This window comes from Agelaius tricolor, unplaced genomic scaffold, assembly GCF_023055355.1.
Source record: "Agelaius tricolor isolate 1412-34295 unplaced genomic scaffold, bAgeTri1.0.p SCAF_4, whole genome shotgun sequence".
Lineage (NCBI taxonomy): Eukaryota > Metazoa > Chordata > Aves > Passeriformes > Icteridae > Agelaius > Agelaius tricolor.
Window position 1 is genome coordinate 12,088,530 of NW_027269264.1, and position 14,228 is coordinate 12,102,757.

Genomic DNA, 14,228 nt, shown 5'->3' on the forward strand with positions numbered 1-14,228 from the left:
AAACCTTCACTGTGCTGGAAGCTTCCCTTTGTTCTCACCCTGTGAATAAGCTCTAAATTTGCTTCTGATTGGTCAGGTGTTTCTTCTATGGGGTTTGTGACAGGGTTTGGAAGCGTGCAAAGGTCTTCTTCCTTCACAAGTCTCCACAAGCTCTTGTGGAGATAGAGGCATTGCAGCTGTGGCTAGAGGAGCAGAGTAGGGCAGAATGGAGCAGAGCAGTGGTGTCACTGCTGGGGATGCTGCTGTGGCTGTGGGCAGAGGGGGAGGGAGCCGGGCTTCTCCAGGGGCTCAGGCGCAAGTGAGTGTCCAGCGGGAAGGCAAGTTCTGCCACGGGAACCAAGGCCAACATGAGGGAGCGAAAACTTGTGCAGTTGGGACCTGCCCTGAGCCACTGTGGAGGCCTGTGGGCCTGCTAGGGCACTTCCCGGGGCTGTGGCCTGGAAGAATGTCCCCTAGACTTTAACCTCTCCCATGGTCTCCTGTTTATCGTTTCAATATACATTTGATACCGTGATTATTGAAAATCATTTACTTTGCTATGTTTGGTGGTAACTGACGGTATATTTGACTACCATTTAAATTTAAATTTTAGTTGCACAATATTTGATAGACTTCCTTTCCCAGTTTTCCTGTTCCACCCCTGCTTCCTTGAACCCATTGTCCCTGGGAAGGACAGGCCGGGAGATGGAACCTGCTGAAGAGCAAGCATAGGCGAGCCACCAGCCATCTGCCATCTCCCCTCCTCTTCTGACCCCTTGCCAGGATGGCCCTGGCAGGCATCCTGGATTCTACCCTATCCCACTTTCTGACTGCCCTCAACCCTGCCCCTGCTTTCCTCTTGTATTAGCAGACTCCCATTTTTGCTGCAATACATATTTCATAGGTCAGAGCTATAATAGAAGTTGAGAATAAAACAGCTGGAGGACCGACTCTGTTGCCCCCACAGGAGTCCTGTGCCCTGCATCACCGGAAGGTTCCCCCATTCTAGTCCCCCATGAAACCTTTTCTTTTGACTTGTGTGTTTTTGCTGAAGGCCACTCGGGAAAGGTGTCACCCCAAGTCTTTTGGCTTTGATTTTCTGTTCTCTTTTGTTTTGTGGGTAAGTGAGGGGGAATGAAGTGGCGGGAGCCGTCTGGGAGTCAGGGCCTGAGAAGTGAGGGCAAATGAAAATTGTATTTACTTATTGTTTGGTTATGTCTTCCATATGAACCCACCTGTTTATTTTAATTCCCAAGTTTTGTTAAAATCTACTAAGTATTGTGTTGGTTTTAGCTATAAGAAGATATTATTTTTACTATGATTGTTATACCTTTCATTTTAAATAAAACAAAAAAGGGGGAGTGTGGGGGTTTGTCCTGGAGGGCACGGGCCAGAAATGACCACACAGCCACACCTCAGACAACAGTGACCAACACCAAGGCTCAGGAGAAGAGAAGCCACAACGGATGACAGCCAGAAAACTTATGGTGAGCTGATCATGAAGTGGAGAGGACTCTGGGGCCAACTGGGAGTGGCCATGCAGATCAACAGCCTGTCTGAACCCGTCTCAGAGCAGAGGGAAAACACGTGATGGCTTTGGGATGGGCACCCAAGCTGCCAACACTATCCCCCAATGCACCATCCAGCACCAAGAGAAGACTTGCTGAATTTTATCAGTATTTCATCCAATTACTCTTTTTTTTCTTTTTCTTTAGGCTAGTTTCAACTTCTGTCCATAGTCCTCTCATTCCTTTGAGATTTCTACCTCTGCTTTTCTTTGCACCTTCCCCTCCCTGATTGTCAGCTGAGCTATTTACAGATGGCTTTTCTCACCTACCTGGTACCTGATGTGCGTGCCAGCACCAAAATAATTCTCCTTATTTTGCCCCTAACTGCCTTCTCTTTGGGCCACTGTCACAGCTGGCAAAGCTTCAGTCTTTCACATGTGTTTTTTGGCCAGTAAGTGGGTAATGGCAGGCAAAGCAACTTCCTAAGGCCTCCAGGGCAATGCACTGCAAGCCAGACCTGTTCTCTTTCAGGCAAGGCTTCTCTGAAAGGACTTCAGAATTCCCACCATGGAACTGAGGCACTGTTGACAGAGCACTAGACTGTGAAAGGCTTTGAAAGGGGATAGGAAGCTCAGCTTGCAAATGAGACCAAGAGGAGGTAGGGTCAAGAGATGTGGTGGCCACACATCCCGAGGTAAAGAGCCTTTGGCTTTCCTGGGGCCTTCCCCCACATGGGGCTGCCACTCACCTGGCCATTTAGGAGCTGGGTTAGGGGCTCCAGACACAGGTGTGGAGCCTTGCCTCTGGTGTGCCAGGGATCAGCGGCCACAGCTGGGCTGGGATGCAGGCCTGGGGGTGTGGGGCGTGCAGAGTAGGGCATGGCCTCAGCAGAGCAAGGCTTGATCTGCCCCTTTCCCCACCTACAAGCGCCTGAAAGGGCTTGAGCCAGCAATGTCCTCCAGTGTCTCACAACAAGGTTTGCAGCTACCTGTGCTTCTTGGCTGTCAAGACTCCAGAGATTTGTGGCTGGATATTAAGAAGCTTGCACATTTGCTTCCCTCCCAAAGAGGCATCCTGAGTGTGGTTTTTTCTTTCTAAGGCCTTCCCTCCTTTCTATGTCCTCATCTTGAGATAGTCCTGGGAAAGCCTCTCCTCTCTCCCCTTCTCCACCACAATGGAGGGGGACAATGGAAAAACCAATCTATGAGAAGCTGAGAATGTTAGAGTTATAATGTAGTGAGGGGAAAAAGAAAAAAAAAGCAGTAGACGACAATAGGAAGAAAATTGTGCGAAAGAGGTAATGGCTTAAGCAAGAAAGGTGCAGTGTCACACGGGGCCCCTGGAGCAAAGACAGGATGGCCAGGGCTTCCAGCATGGTTCTGATGGTAGATGGGGGCTGCTGGTGCTGCCGGGAGCAGCTCTGGCCCTGCAGTGGCAGTTTGCTGCTCCCTCTCTGCGGCAGTGCTGGTGGCAGTGGCGATGGTGATGGGTGTCTGTCTCTCCCTGCGGAGCTCTGTTTGGCACTGCCGCTGCCATCAGTCCGCCACGCCGGGCGTGTCCGTGGCAATGGGATCTGCCGCTTTGCTGCCTCTTCCTCCCAGCCTGCTGGGCTGCACTTGGCTTGGCTGCACTCCCTTTGGGCTTGGCTGAACTCACTTGGTATCAGTGTCAGCACTCTGGCTTGCCTTGTTCTGCTGGAGAAGAAAAACAGTCCCACATGCCCCCCTGGCCCTGATGGTTTCAGCTGTGTGTCAGAGCTGTCACTTCAGTGCCACCCATCTCAGCCCTGTGTTCTAAAAATTACTGAGGAAGGACAAAAGTGGGGGGAAAAAATGGTGGTGGTGCTTTGGTGCCAAGGCCTCTCTGCTAGAGTGAGTCAGAGAGAAGGATCCTCCTTGCATTTCCTGTCATGGCGTTTCCCTGCTGAAATCCCAGCCACGGCAGTGATGTAAAATGTTTTGAATAAACAGTGCTGAAAGACACATGGCCTTGTCTCTGTACCTAGGAGGAAACTCTCAATGTCATTGAAGTCGTGCTTCTCCCTGTTTGCTCTTGCAATCTCTGCTGGTCAGAGTGACCCTGAGATGCGTTAGAAAGTCTCTTTCCCCAGCCCGGCAGTTGAAGAAGGAGTGGGAACTCTTCTGTTCTTGGTCTCAAGGTTGTTTATTGTTTCTTATCTATGATATTCTTTCTCCGACCCGCCAAGGTCTGTCTAGCAGGTTGGGTTGAGACACTCTGCCCACCTCAGAGGCAGTGTTGTCTTTTTATACCCAAAACTATGTGTACACTATTTACAATAACTTCCCAATACCTATCACCTATGTGAGACAGTGCGCTTCTCCTCTAAACCAATCTAAAAGTGCCAACATCACTCAGAAGATGGTGGCTAGGAAGAAGGAGGAAGAAGGACAAGGCACATCCAAATTCCTCCATCTTGAGACCCCCAAGCGGTCATTTTCAAAACCTCAAAAATCTATTTTTCAGCTGGTGACAAACTACCTATTATTCTACTTAAACCCTTTTGACTTGTAATTCTTCATATCAAGATTGGTGACTGTTTTTTCCAAGGGCTAAATCAAAGGCACAGGTGTCTTGGGCTCTGTGCCAAAGTCTCTGAGCCCCCGGGCAGCGGCTTGAGCCCTCCAGGGCAGGCAGAGGAATTTCCTGGGTTCTGATAGTTTGCTGCTTTCTGGAACTAAGGGAAGTCCCGCTGGAAGAAGCCTTCTGGTTTTTGCTCAGAAGCAATAGTGGCCAAAGAGCACTAATGTGGTTCCTCACATCCTGCTCCCTTCTCAGTGCTCAGCTTCTCAGTGCGGGCTAGAGGGGCTTAGTGTGTTTTTACTCTTAGATGCCTTGAGCAACAGGTGATGGACTAGGAGGGCTTTCTGTGTGGCTTTGTAGCAGAGGAGAAAGCTGCAGGCTTTTTTTGGCATTATCTGTGGAGAAGGTGTGGTTCTGTGCATGAACTCACAAAGCAGCCCAGGGCACTGCTATTGTGATGTCAGCGGCCGCATGGCAGCGTTGTCAGGCAGAGTTGCTGTGCCGAGGCCCGGAAGGGCTCAGTGTGCAGAGCAGCTCTGCGGCACGCTCACTGCAGGGGAGCCTGCTGATCGACGAGGTCTCTGCCAGCAGGACTCTGAGTTTTTTTGTTTTCTCCCTACAGGCTTTGTCCCTTGCAGATTGAGCAGCACTGCTCCAGCCATGGAGGGAGTGTGTGCTGCAGCTTTCACGGCTTTTACCGTGGCTTATTCCGGGTACTTTTTCACCCACCTGGCACGTAAGTAGACGTTTTTCTTCAGTGCAGCATATGGAAACCCAAATGCCACAAAGAGGCCTTCAGCTGGGTAACGCCCGTGCCCACAGCTCCAGCTAAGAAGGGCGTGTCTCTAGCCAGTGGGGCATGGGCAGCATTTGTGATGTAGCCTGCGGGGATTCCGCTCCTGCCGTGCCACGGCCTGTGGCAATGGAGTCTGGAGTCTCCTCAGTTTGCTGGCTCAAGCAAGACAACTTCCAGGATGGGAAGACTGGAAGAGAGAGCTTGGCAGGAGTCCTTGTAAAAGCTGTGCACTGCTCTCCAGGACTGAGGCAAAGTCCCTCAGTTCAAGGCTTCTTGTCTGCATTCCCTCATCCCAGCATGTGCCTGTGGAACTTGACACTTCCTGCGCGCTAAAAGAGCCATTTGTTCTGTGATGAAATCACAGAATGTGCTTTGTAAAGGCCTCTGAGACAGCCATTTCTGAGGAGTTCTTGTATGCTCCCACACACAGGAGCTGTTCCTGTGCTGTGTCAAGATAGAACTGCCACCATGGCTCAGAGGGACTTGGGTGAAGCCTCCCTGGGGAAAGGTTTTCAGTAAGCTCATGGCAATTGCTGCATGCAATGTCTTGAGAAGACTGAAATACAGGAAAGAGAGGAGGAAATACAGGGAAGAGCGCCTACAGGAGCTGTAGGGGCTGCTGGGTGAGGTGGGGCAGAAGCAATGACTGTTAGAGAACCACTTGTAGACTTTCTCAGTCTCAAGTTTCTAGGGGTTGAGGGGCCAAAGAGGAGAAAAGGGAGACACCAGGCAGTGTTTTGTGCTGCTGTTGTCTTGCTTGCTGTGTGCCACAAGGGATGCTGCTGGAGTGGTGTAGTGAAAGCAGAATGCTCTGTCTTTGGGTTGACTTTGGGGTGGGCATGGCCAGCACAGGCAGTTTTCTTAGAGCATCTGGTTCTTTTTCCCTTGTGTGTTGCAGGTCACATCAGCCGTGCCTGGAGAGAATCCGCTCTTTGGGTGAGTGGCAAAGGAGCCTCTGGCCTTGGTAGCATTTGGCAATTGCGGAGCAAGCTGTGAGCTGGGCCGGTTGCAGTCCGGTGCCAGCCTGGCTGGATGAATGAAAGTACAGCCCAGGCCCTTTGCAGCAACAGCAGCAGCAGGAGGACCCAGGGCTGTTTTCTCCCGTTCCTTTCCAGAACTTTTAAGCAGCTGAAAGTGGTGGCTGCCATGATGGAATTTCTCCTGTACAAGAGAGTGCAGTCCCATCTAGCTGGCCCATTCTACTTGAGTCTGAGCACCTTAGAATCCCATTTCTCTGCAGATGCTTTCTCCTGAGTGCATCTGGGTCTAGAACTGAATATAAAGGAGGTTACGTGTCCCTGACGCTGCTGTCTGTCTGCAGAGCCCAAAGGGAACCTCGGAGCCTCCAGTGGCTGTGTGTCTTCCTGAAGAAGAGGCCCAAGGGGAGGAAGATGCCCAGCAAAGTGTACCTGCTGCCACTGCAGGGCCTGAGCATGCAGCATCAGTAAGTGGCAGCTCTGGGCAGTCCTGTGGCTGGAGCAAAGCATAGCTGCAAGTTTCTGATCAGACAGCACCTCCCGTGCCTGGCTGAAGATGCTGAGGGCTGGAATCTTTCCTGCCCTTCCCGCAGGCAGTGAGGCCTGGAACTTGGAAGTTCAGGGATCACCTTCCTACTGTTCTGAAAGGGGCTGTGAATTTGTCTTAGCAAGAGACAGGAGGTAGCATTAGGATGTCTTGGCATGCTGCTGGGGTACAAGTGAGGCCCTTGGTGGCCAGTGGCTGTGCAGGCTCCCTGTCCCCAGTGAAGAGAGCAGTGCAAAGGTGCAGTTCAGAAGCTTGCAGGATATGAGGAGACACTGTCCCCAGGAGGGACCTGGCCCTGCGCAGACAGCAGCTGTCAGTAGCTAAAGGAACAGCTGAGATGCAGCGGGGCCTGTAGCTGAATATAGGTGAGGTGGTGAATGCCAGGTTCTTTCCTGTCCCTCATGCTGCTGTGTGTCCCCAGAGCAGAAGGGCAGCGTCAGCACCTGCTCTGGCTGCCTCTGCACGCGAGGAAGAGGCTGAAGAGGAGGAAGGTGCTCATGAACCTGCCCCTGCTGTCAGCCCAGGCCCAGAGCAAACATCATCAGTAAGTGCCTGCTTTGGTTAGCAGTGAGTGTGGTGTCATTTTGTCCATGGTGTAAAAGCAGCCTTTGGATTTTGGGCCTTGAGCTGGAGAAGCGGGCTGCAAAAGCTGAGAGGTGAAGAGCCCTGGCTGTGGCCAGCAGCATCTTCCCGGGGGCTTGCATTTGAAATGGGATGGCAGGGGCACCTCTGCCAGGCACATTTGTGACCTCACTCATTTCTTTTCCCAGAGCTCCACCTCCTCTGTCCTGGCACCTGCAGGAGCTGCAGCAGAAGGCTCTGAAGGAGCCTCCAGTCCCCAAGCTGGCAAGTGCAGCGGGAGCAGCTCGTGCATCTGGAGCACCAGTAGCTCCTCTGGCAGCAGAGAGCAGCTGGGAGAGAGGACAGAGGACAAGTGCCTGGCCATGCTGAGTACGTCCTTTGTGATCCTTGTCTGCTGGAGCAGTGCCCTGTGTGTGCGTGTGTCGGCATGAGCTGTCCCAGCTCCTGTTCCTCCTCAGCTGAGTGCCAGCTCCTGAGGCCTCCACACAGGACCTGTTGTTGTGCTTTGAGGTGGTGAGGGGTCACCGGGGTGTTGCTCCTGCCTCTGAGAGCAGCTCAGCCTGGCTTGGCTTTGCCTGAGCTCCCCTGGAGGCAAAAGGCAAACCAGAGATTGTTTCTGGCTGAGCAGGAGGCCGTGACCCAGCCAATGAGTAGGCCTCAAGGAGCTCCTGTGGGGCACGGCCAAGGTCATCTTCAGAACTCGGCCTGTCCTAAAGGCTCAGGCACCTCATTCCTAAGGCCCAGCACAGTAGGTTGGAACATGAGCTGCTGCTCCTGAAAGGCAGAAGGCCATTGTTTAGGCAAAATTGTCCTGCTTAAAGCTGCAGATTGTGCTTCTGCTGGAAGCACTCTGCAATATTCTTGCTGTTCTGCAAAGGGCAGCTGTTGAGAACAATTGATTCCAGGAGCCAAGATGCCTTTGATGTTTGCAAGGATTAAAGCTTTGCTTGAAGGTCACAGAGTGTTGATTGCCAGGAACAGCAAGGTTTTGTTATTCCTGCTGCCCTTAACATTTCTAGACAACAACCAGTTCTCTTGGTTACAGCTTTCTGATCCCTGTATCCTCTGACTGTTTCTGCACGTGCTTAGATTTTAGTTTAGACGTCTAGTTTGGTACAGGCCATCTGTGCTGCAGGGCTGCTCGTCTTGCTGCTGTTGTTTCTGAGGTGGTGGTGGTGGTGGTGGTGCGGTGGTGTTGTTGTTTGCCGACTGCCTGAGTTGAAAGGGCCCAGAGTCGCAGAGAGTGGGGCTGCCTTTCTGATCTGCTGCAGGGTGGGATCTCTTTTGAAGTGAGCATCTTTCCTTGGGATTTTTACAGAGATGCTGGTGAGCGAGGGAGATCCTGAGGCTGAATACACAGAGCTGGAAACCATTGGCAAAGGGTGAGTGCAGCCACAGCTCCTTCTTCAAAGGCAGGGCCTGTGCATTTTGCTGGCGTCACATCTCCCCAGAGCGACGTCAGGCAAGCTCCAAAGCTGTTCAGACACTGCGTTAGGATGATGCCTGATGATCTCTCAGTACTGGTCAGCATTTACAGCTGTGGTCCGAAGGCAGGGCGGCAAAGACACCTGGACGCTGGCAATGTCTTTTCTGCGGCAAAGAGCAGCACCTGGCAGATCTCCTGTCCCTCAAGTCTGTTGCACCTGATTGCCGCTCTTCCTAGGAGAAATCATTTTGGCATGTCTCAAAAGAATACAGAATGCGTGGGAATGAAAGGAGGAGAAACTTTGTTGCCTCAGAGGTCAAGTCAGCAGCTGACAGCTGTCAGGGAACAGCTCTGGGTAACATTTCTTTCCAGTATTTTGCTGAAAGCAAGATTCAGTGGTCTGGATGGCCACCACCTAGCCTAGCAGCCAAAAGCAGAAATGAAAGAAGCAGCTCTCTTTTGTAGCTGAGGTGGCAAAAGACAAAGCTTCAGGGCAATGGCCAGTGCCAATGCACTCCAGAGGAAAAGGCATCATCTGGCTGATGGCAGAACCCTGGTGGATCCTGTGGGGTTTAGGCCTTTCCTGCAAAGGATCCACCAAGCTGTTCCCTTTGAAAGCCGGCTCTGCTGACTGGAAATGGGACTGATTTGCAACATTTTCCCTGTGAGAAGGCAAATGTACGAGAAATCTTCAGAAAAGCAGAGTCCTCCAGGTGTCTGGTGCACCGAAGAGAAGCAGCTGACAACAGCTCTGGACTCAGAACGCCGCTGTCCAAGCATCCTGTGTTTTGAGGACTTCTCCATTTGTGTGTGCAGCAATGGAAGCCTTTCCCTGCTCTGGCTGTGGCTGCAGCTGTGGCCGGGCACTAACTTCCTTGCAAGCTGGAGAAGGGATCTGTGTCTGGAGGCTTTCCTGCAATGGCTGTTCCGTGGCCTCAGCCTTCTCAGAAGGCCTCGGTAGTGGTGCTTGAGTTTGGCAGACAGGCTCCAGGGAGAAGTGTGAGAAGGCCCAACTGGCAAGTTCCTGGAAAAATCCCACACATGTACAGATACAGAAAGAGAAAAGGGGGAAAAGACCCAGAGGAGAATCTGTCCTATTCCATTTACTGTTTGCCCCAGGACTTATTTGCCATTGGACTGCAGTGTCTTGCAGTGGCAGGGACTAAAGGACTTCTTCTTTCTCCGCTGCTGTTTTGTTTCTAGGGGTTTCGGCACGGTGTGCATGGCAGTGGAGACTGCCACAGGAGAAGAGGTAAGCGCCAAGCAGCGCCGCAGCTTCTGCAGCTCTCGAGTGCCCTCCCCTCTGCTGTGAGCTGTGGCTGAGCTTTGGGTGGCCAGGAGAGCTTTGCTGCAAAGGCAGATGAAGTGCAGAGCAGTGTCCTCCCTGCCAAATACAGTGGGGACAGATTTTGTCCTTCTCAGCTGCCCCTGGGAATGCAAGGAGGCCAGAGGAGGACACGCTGGCTGGGTCTTAGTGCCCAGGTGGTGTCTCAGAGCATGGCACTGCTCTTTGGGGCTGCAGGGTTCCTGAGTTCTCTTTTCTGGCTGTTAGCAAATAGATGGGAATCGTGCTGATAGTTCTGTAGGCACCTGCAGTGCTGCCCTTGGAACTGTGCTTAGACAGAGTGGTCTGCAAGGAGTCTCTCAAGGGCCTAAGCCCTGCTCATAGCCCGGTGTATATCCCTAGAAGATCATGGCCTGGGTTATTTCTTTTTACAGTCAGGCAGTAATTGCAAAAGTCAGTGGTGTGAAGAAAAGTATTTGAGTGGAGCAAAATGAAAATTCCTGGAGTGAGGAAGTGCTAGGATTGTGGTTGTTGGAGGTGTCCTTAATGATGTTTTCATCATCGTGGCATTTTTTCATCGTGAAGTATGTAGGGTTGTATTTCTTAGGAGGAATAGCCCTCAGGATGTTTTTAGGACAGCATTTTATCTGCCACATCTCTAACTGTTTGCTTTGTTGTTGTGCCATGGAGAATGCCAGTGACCGCTGGAGTAATGATCCAATCCCCTAGAAGTGCCAATGGTTTCCCAGCAGTTTTGCTCCATTTTTACTGGCACAAAATGGCTTCCTGCTTGCAAGAGGTGTGTGAATGAGCATGGGGATGATAAAGTAAGGCCATGGGAGAAGACTGGCCCTGGGCACAGTGAGTGTTGTTAGACCTCTGAGGTGGAGAGCTTAGAGCGTGTTTCTGCCAGGTTTCCAAGGCAGAGGCTATGTGGCTCTGTGTCCTGGGAGGTGCCCGAGCAGGCGGTCTGATGTCCTGTCACAAGGCAGCTTGGCCCAGCCCAGCACTGTCATCCCATAATCACTGTCTCCATGTTGCCCTTGTGGTCCTGTGCCACAGACTTCTTTGGTTCATGGTTTTCCATGTCGTTTTAGGTGGCCATAAAGAAAATTAGTCTCCTGCAAGAGAGCGGCAGCGAACTGTGCCTGAATGAAATCCAGGTCATGCGTGGCAATAAGCACGCCAACCTTGTCAACTATGTAGACAGGTGAGTGGCTCTGCTGTTCTGCTGTGAAAGGTCATTCACATCCTGCAAGCCAGAGGTTCAAGCACTCCTTTGGTGGATGGCAGAGGATGGAGCTGTTCATTCCTGTTTCTGGGCTGATCTACAGTGTCTTGGGAGGAGATTGCATTGGGGCTGCATTACTCTTTCCTGGCATACCGAGTTTGAAGGGCGCTTTCAAAGGCCGGACTTGGCCCTATCTTACTGAGCCAACAGCCTCAAAGTTCCTGTGCTCTCTCCCCATGGATTTGTTGGCTTTGGGGTTGGATTTTTTCCCCATGGGTCTGAAGTGTTGCCGAAGCACTGCGGATTGTATTTCCCTTGGCCTGTTCGTTGGTGTGGATATACCAAGCAGTGTTTTAGATTGCCCAGAGTTCAAGGCCTGTAGAGCGTAGTGAATGACTGCTCACTTCCTCCTGTCTTCCTCTGAGAGAGACACAGAAACAAGAATCCATCAGGTGGTGTGAGTGCACGCCTTCATCTCCAGGCTGTTGTTTCCTCCTTTCAGCTACCTGCTGGACGAGGAACTCTGGCTCGTGATGGAATTCATGGACGGAGGTTCCTTACACGATGTCATCAGGGAGACTCGCCTGGCAGAAGGAGAGATAGCAGCTGTCTCTCGGGAGGTAAGGGATGGTGCCTGTGCTTCCCATGCCTTGGTCGGGATGGTCCTTCCAAATGGGTGACAAGGAGAGGAGTGATTTCATCTTCTGAGTCTCCTTGCTGCCTTTCTCTTATGACTGGCAGTAGCAAGAGCATCTGAAGTGCCTGCCAGTGTCCCTGCCCTTCTTCTAGTGTGTTTGTGTTTGCTTCTCTAAACACTTGCCTGGAGCCTGTGTGTGCTGCATTCCTTCCCTGGACGGGCAAAGTTGCAGGTGGCACAATGTAAAATAAGTGGCACAGACAAAGATACACACTGGGCTGTCATGGAGCTCAGCCTCCAAGAGAGCCTTGCACCAAAGGGGTGTTTGCAAAAGCATCCACTCTTGTCTGGCTGGAGAGAGCACAGCCACTGCAGCAGTGCTGCTTCAGTCTGTGGTTGCAGGGCAGTGGCCGGAGGAACAATTGTCCTTTCTCTTTCAGAAGCAAACACACCCTCACTTAGAAAGGCACTGCTGTCCTCGTGTTGGAGCAGCAAGCTCTTGCCCTTGCCAGCAGCCTGTCGTGCCATGGCTCAGCATGGCCCAGGAATGTTGCAGTGTTGCAGATGTGCCACTTCCCCGCTTGTGGGATGAAATCCACTTAGGCTGGTGTTTCTTTTTCCTCTCTCAGTGCCTGCAAGGCCTGGATTTCCTTCACTCCAAGCAAGTGATCCACCGGGACGTCAAAAGCCACAACATTCTCCTGCGTCTGGACGGATCCGTCAAGTTGGGTGGGTGTTGTTGGCCAGGCTCAGCCGTGGCAGGCTGCGGTGTGGGGCTGCCTTTGGGTGACTGCCGGTTCCCTGCAGTGGTGCCTGTGGCAGTCCAGGTTGCCCTGATGCAAGCGCAGAGCACAGCCCCAAGGTGCAGGGAGGTGTTGCTGGGAACAAGGGCTCAGGAGTGCCTTTGGCTTGTGCGTGTGTCCCTTCCCAAGCAAGGCACTTACAGTCTAATAGCTTCAGGGCACTAAAAGCCACTGCCTGAAAGCTGGGGCTTTTGCTAAGTGGCCAATTCCGTATTTCCTTGGCTGCAGGCCAGAGGAATGGCAGCATGGCCCCTTGCTGGCAGCCGGGTTCCACGCTGCCCTCTTGGACATTGGTACAGTGGGGATTTCTTTGCTTTGCTTTCCTCATTCACGCTGGCCTGTTTTTTCTCCTCAGCTGATTTTGGCCTTGCTGCTCAGCTGACCGCTGAGCAGAGCAAACGGAGATCAGCTGTTGGGACCACTTACTGGATGGCGCCAGAAATCTTCACCAGGAAGCTCTATGGCCCCAAAGTGGACATCTGGTCCTTTGGCATTGTGGGGATCGAGATGGTGGAAGGGGCGCCTCCTTACCGGATGAAAACCTCCCGCACGGTGCGCTGCAACTGCTCTCAGATACTGCTGACACCCAAACATAATCTGCTCCCATTCTTCTGCCTGGCAAGCTTGCTAACACCTGGAAATGAGAGGTGCCAGGCTGCATAGTCTCTCGTGCTCCTTGTCCAGATCGTCCCCTTGCCATTGCAGTGCACGAACCGCACAAAAAATGGTGATGCCTTTTGCTTGAGGGAAGCTTTGACAAAAGGGCAAAGCTGGGCTTTTAGTCCCCATCAGCCAGTGAAATCAGGGGTGAAGGCAAGAGCCTTTGCCTATTGGACTGGCTATGGCTGCCTGTGGCTTTGTGTTCTTTCAGTAGGGGTAGGAAAGGTATCTGCCAGGCTCTGGCAGGGAGTAAAGTGCCACGGGAGAGTGGAGCCTGTCCCGTGGGGTGTATGTTTGGGTGAGCAGTTTGGGGTGCGAAGGAGACAGGTAGAGCGTGGCATTTCCTTCTTCTCTAGGTTCAAGAGCTGATCAGCAGCGGGGGCAGGCCAAAGCTGCAGAAGCCCAGGCAACAGTCGGCGTGGTTGCGAGACTTTCTGCACTGCTGCCTGGAGAGGGACGAGGACAGGCGCTGGTCTGCCCAGGAACTGCTGCAGGTAAAAGGCAAAGCGGCTGCAGGCTGCGCCAGCTGCCCGCTGCCAGGGGCTCCTCATCTGCTCAAGTCCAAGGCGTCTGATGGGGCCCGCTCCTAAGAATCTCCCCTCTGGGGGCTTGCAAAGGAAAACAAAGGAGAATCCTGGCCTAGGATGCCTTGGAAGGAGCCTTTCAAGGTCACCTAGACCAAATCTCCTTAAGCTGAAGACATCTGGAGTCACGGATTTGTGGGATTGGGAGCCATTTTGCCTCATGTAGCAAGGTCCTGGATGTGGAGACAGTGGTGCCCAGAATGCCCTCCTTTTCTTCTTTCTGTATCTTTCTGGTAGCCAGAGAAAGCCTGTTTCAGCCTGTGAGGAAAGTACCAGTTCATGTTTTTCTCTTTGGGCAGCATCCATTTGTAACATCAGCCAAGCCGACCTCCGAGCTGACGCCTCTGATCATGGCCACGCAGCAGTTTATGGCCAACAGGAGATACTAGCCCTGGAAGAGGCCATTGTTCTTGTTTGCACTTTGTAGTTTGTAGTTTGTAGATTATAGCTCGTAGTTTGTAGTTTCTAGTTTCTAGGTCATAGTTCGTAGTCTCTGTATTCTAATAGGCAAAATAAATACTATAATAAATAAAACCTTCACTGTGCTGGAAGCTTCCCTTTGTTCTCACCCTGTGAATAAGCTCTAAATTTGCTTCTGATTGGTCAGGTGTTTCTTCTATGGGGTTTGTGACAGGGTTTGGAAGCGTGCAAAGGTCTTCTTCCTTCACAAGT

The 14,228-nt window shown here is 52.1% G+C and overlaps 1 protein-coding gene across 1 annotated transcript; it reads left to right on the forward strand.

The window, feature by feature from the left end:
• The first annotated feature begins 205 nt into the window (after window positions 1–205).
• On the forward strand, window positions 206–13,945 carry LOC139589436 (serine/threonine-protein kinase PAK 3-like). The gene is made up of 13 exons (XM_071425906.1): window positions 206–298; window positions 5,723–5,760; window positions 6,146–6,268; window positions 6,770–6,892; window positions 7,119–7,198; window positions 8,249–8,312; window positions 9,560–9,608; window positions 10,739–10,851; window positions 11,375–11,492; window positions 12,139–12,238; window positions 12,668–12,864; window positions 13,329–13,466; window positions 13,856–13,945. The coding sequence occupies exons 1-13, from the start codon at window positions 206–208 to the stop codon at window positions 13,943–13,945; spliced, it is 1,326 nt and encodes a 441-aa protein (XP_071282007.1).
• Window positions 13,946–14,228: the final 283 nt, after the last annotated feature.

Excerpts from the sequence above, each read along its gene's own strand:
- LOC139589436 (XM_071425906.1), top strand. The coding sequence starts at position 206 with ATGGAGCAGAGCAGTGGTGTCACTGCTGGGGATGCTGCTGTGGCTGTG. Across the intron at positions 7,199-8,248 it reads TCCAGTCCCCAAGCTGGCAA|AGATGCTGGTGAGCGAGGGA; the intron begins GTGCAGCGGGAG and ends GGATTTTTACAG. Across the intron at positions 12,239-12,667 it reads GGACGGATCCGTCAAGTTGG|CTGATTTTGGCCTTGCTGCT; the intron begins GTGGGTGTTGTT and ends TTTTCTCCTCAG.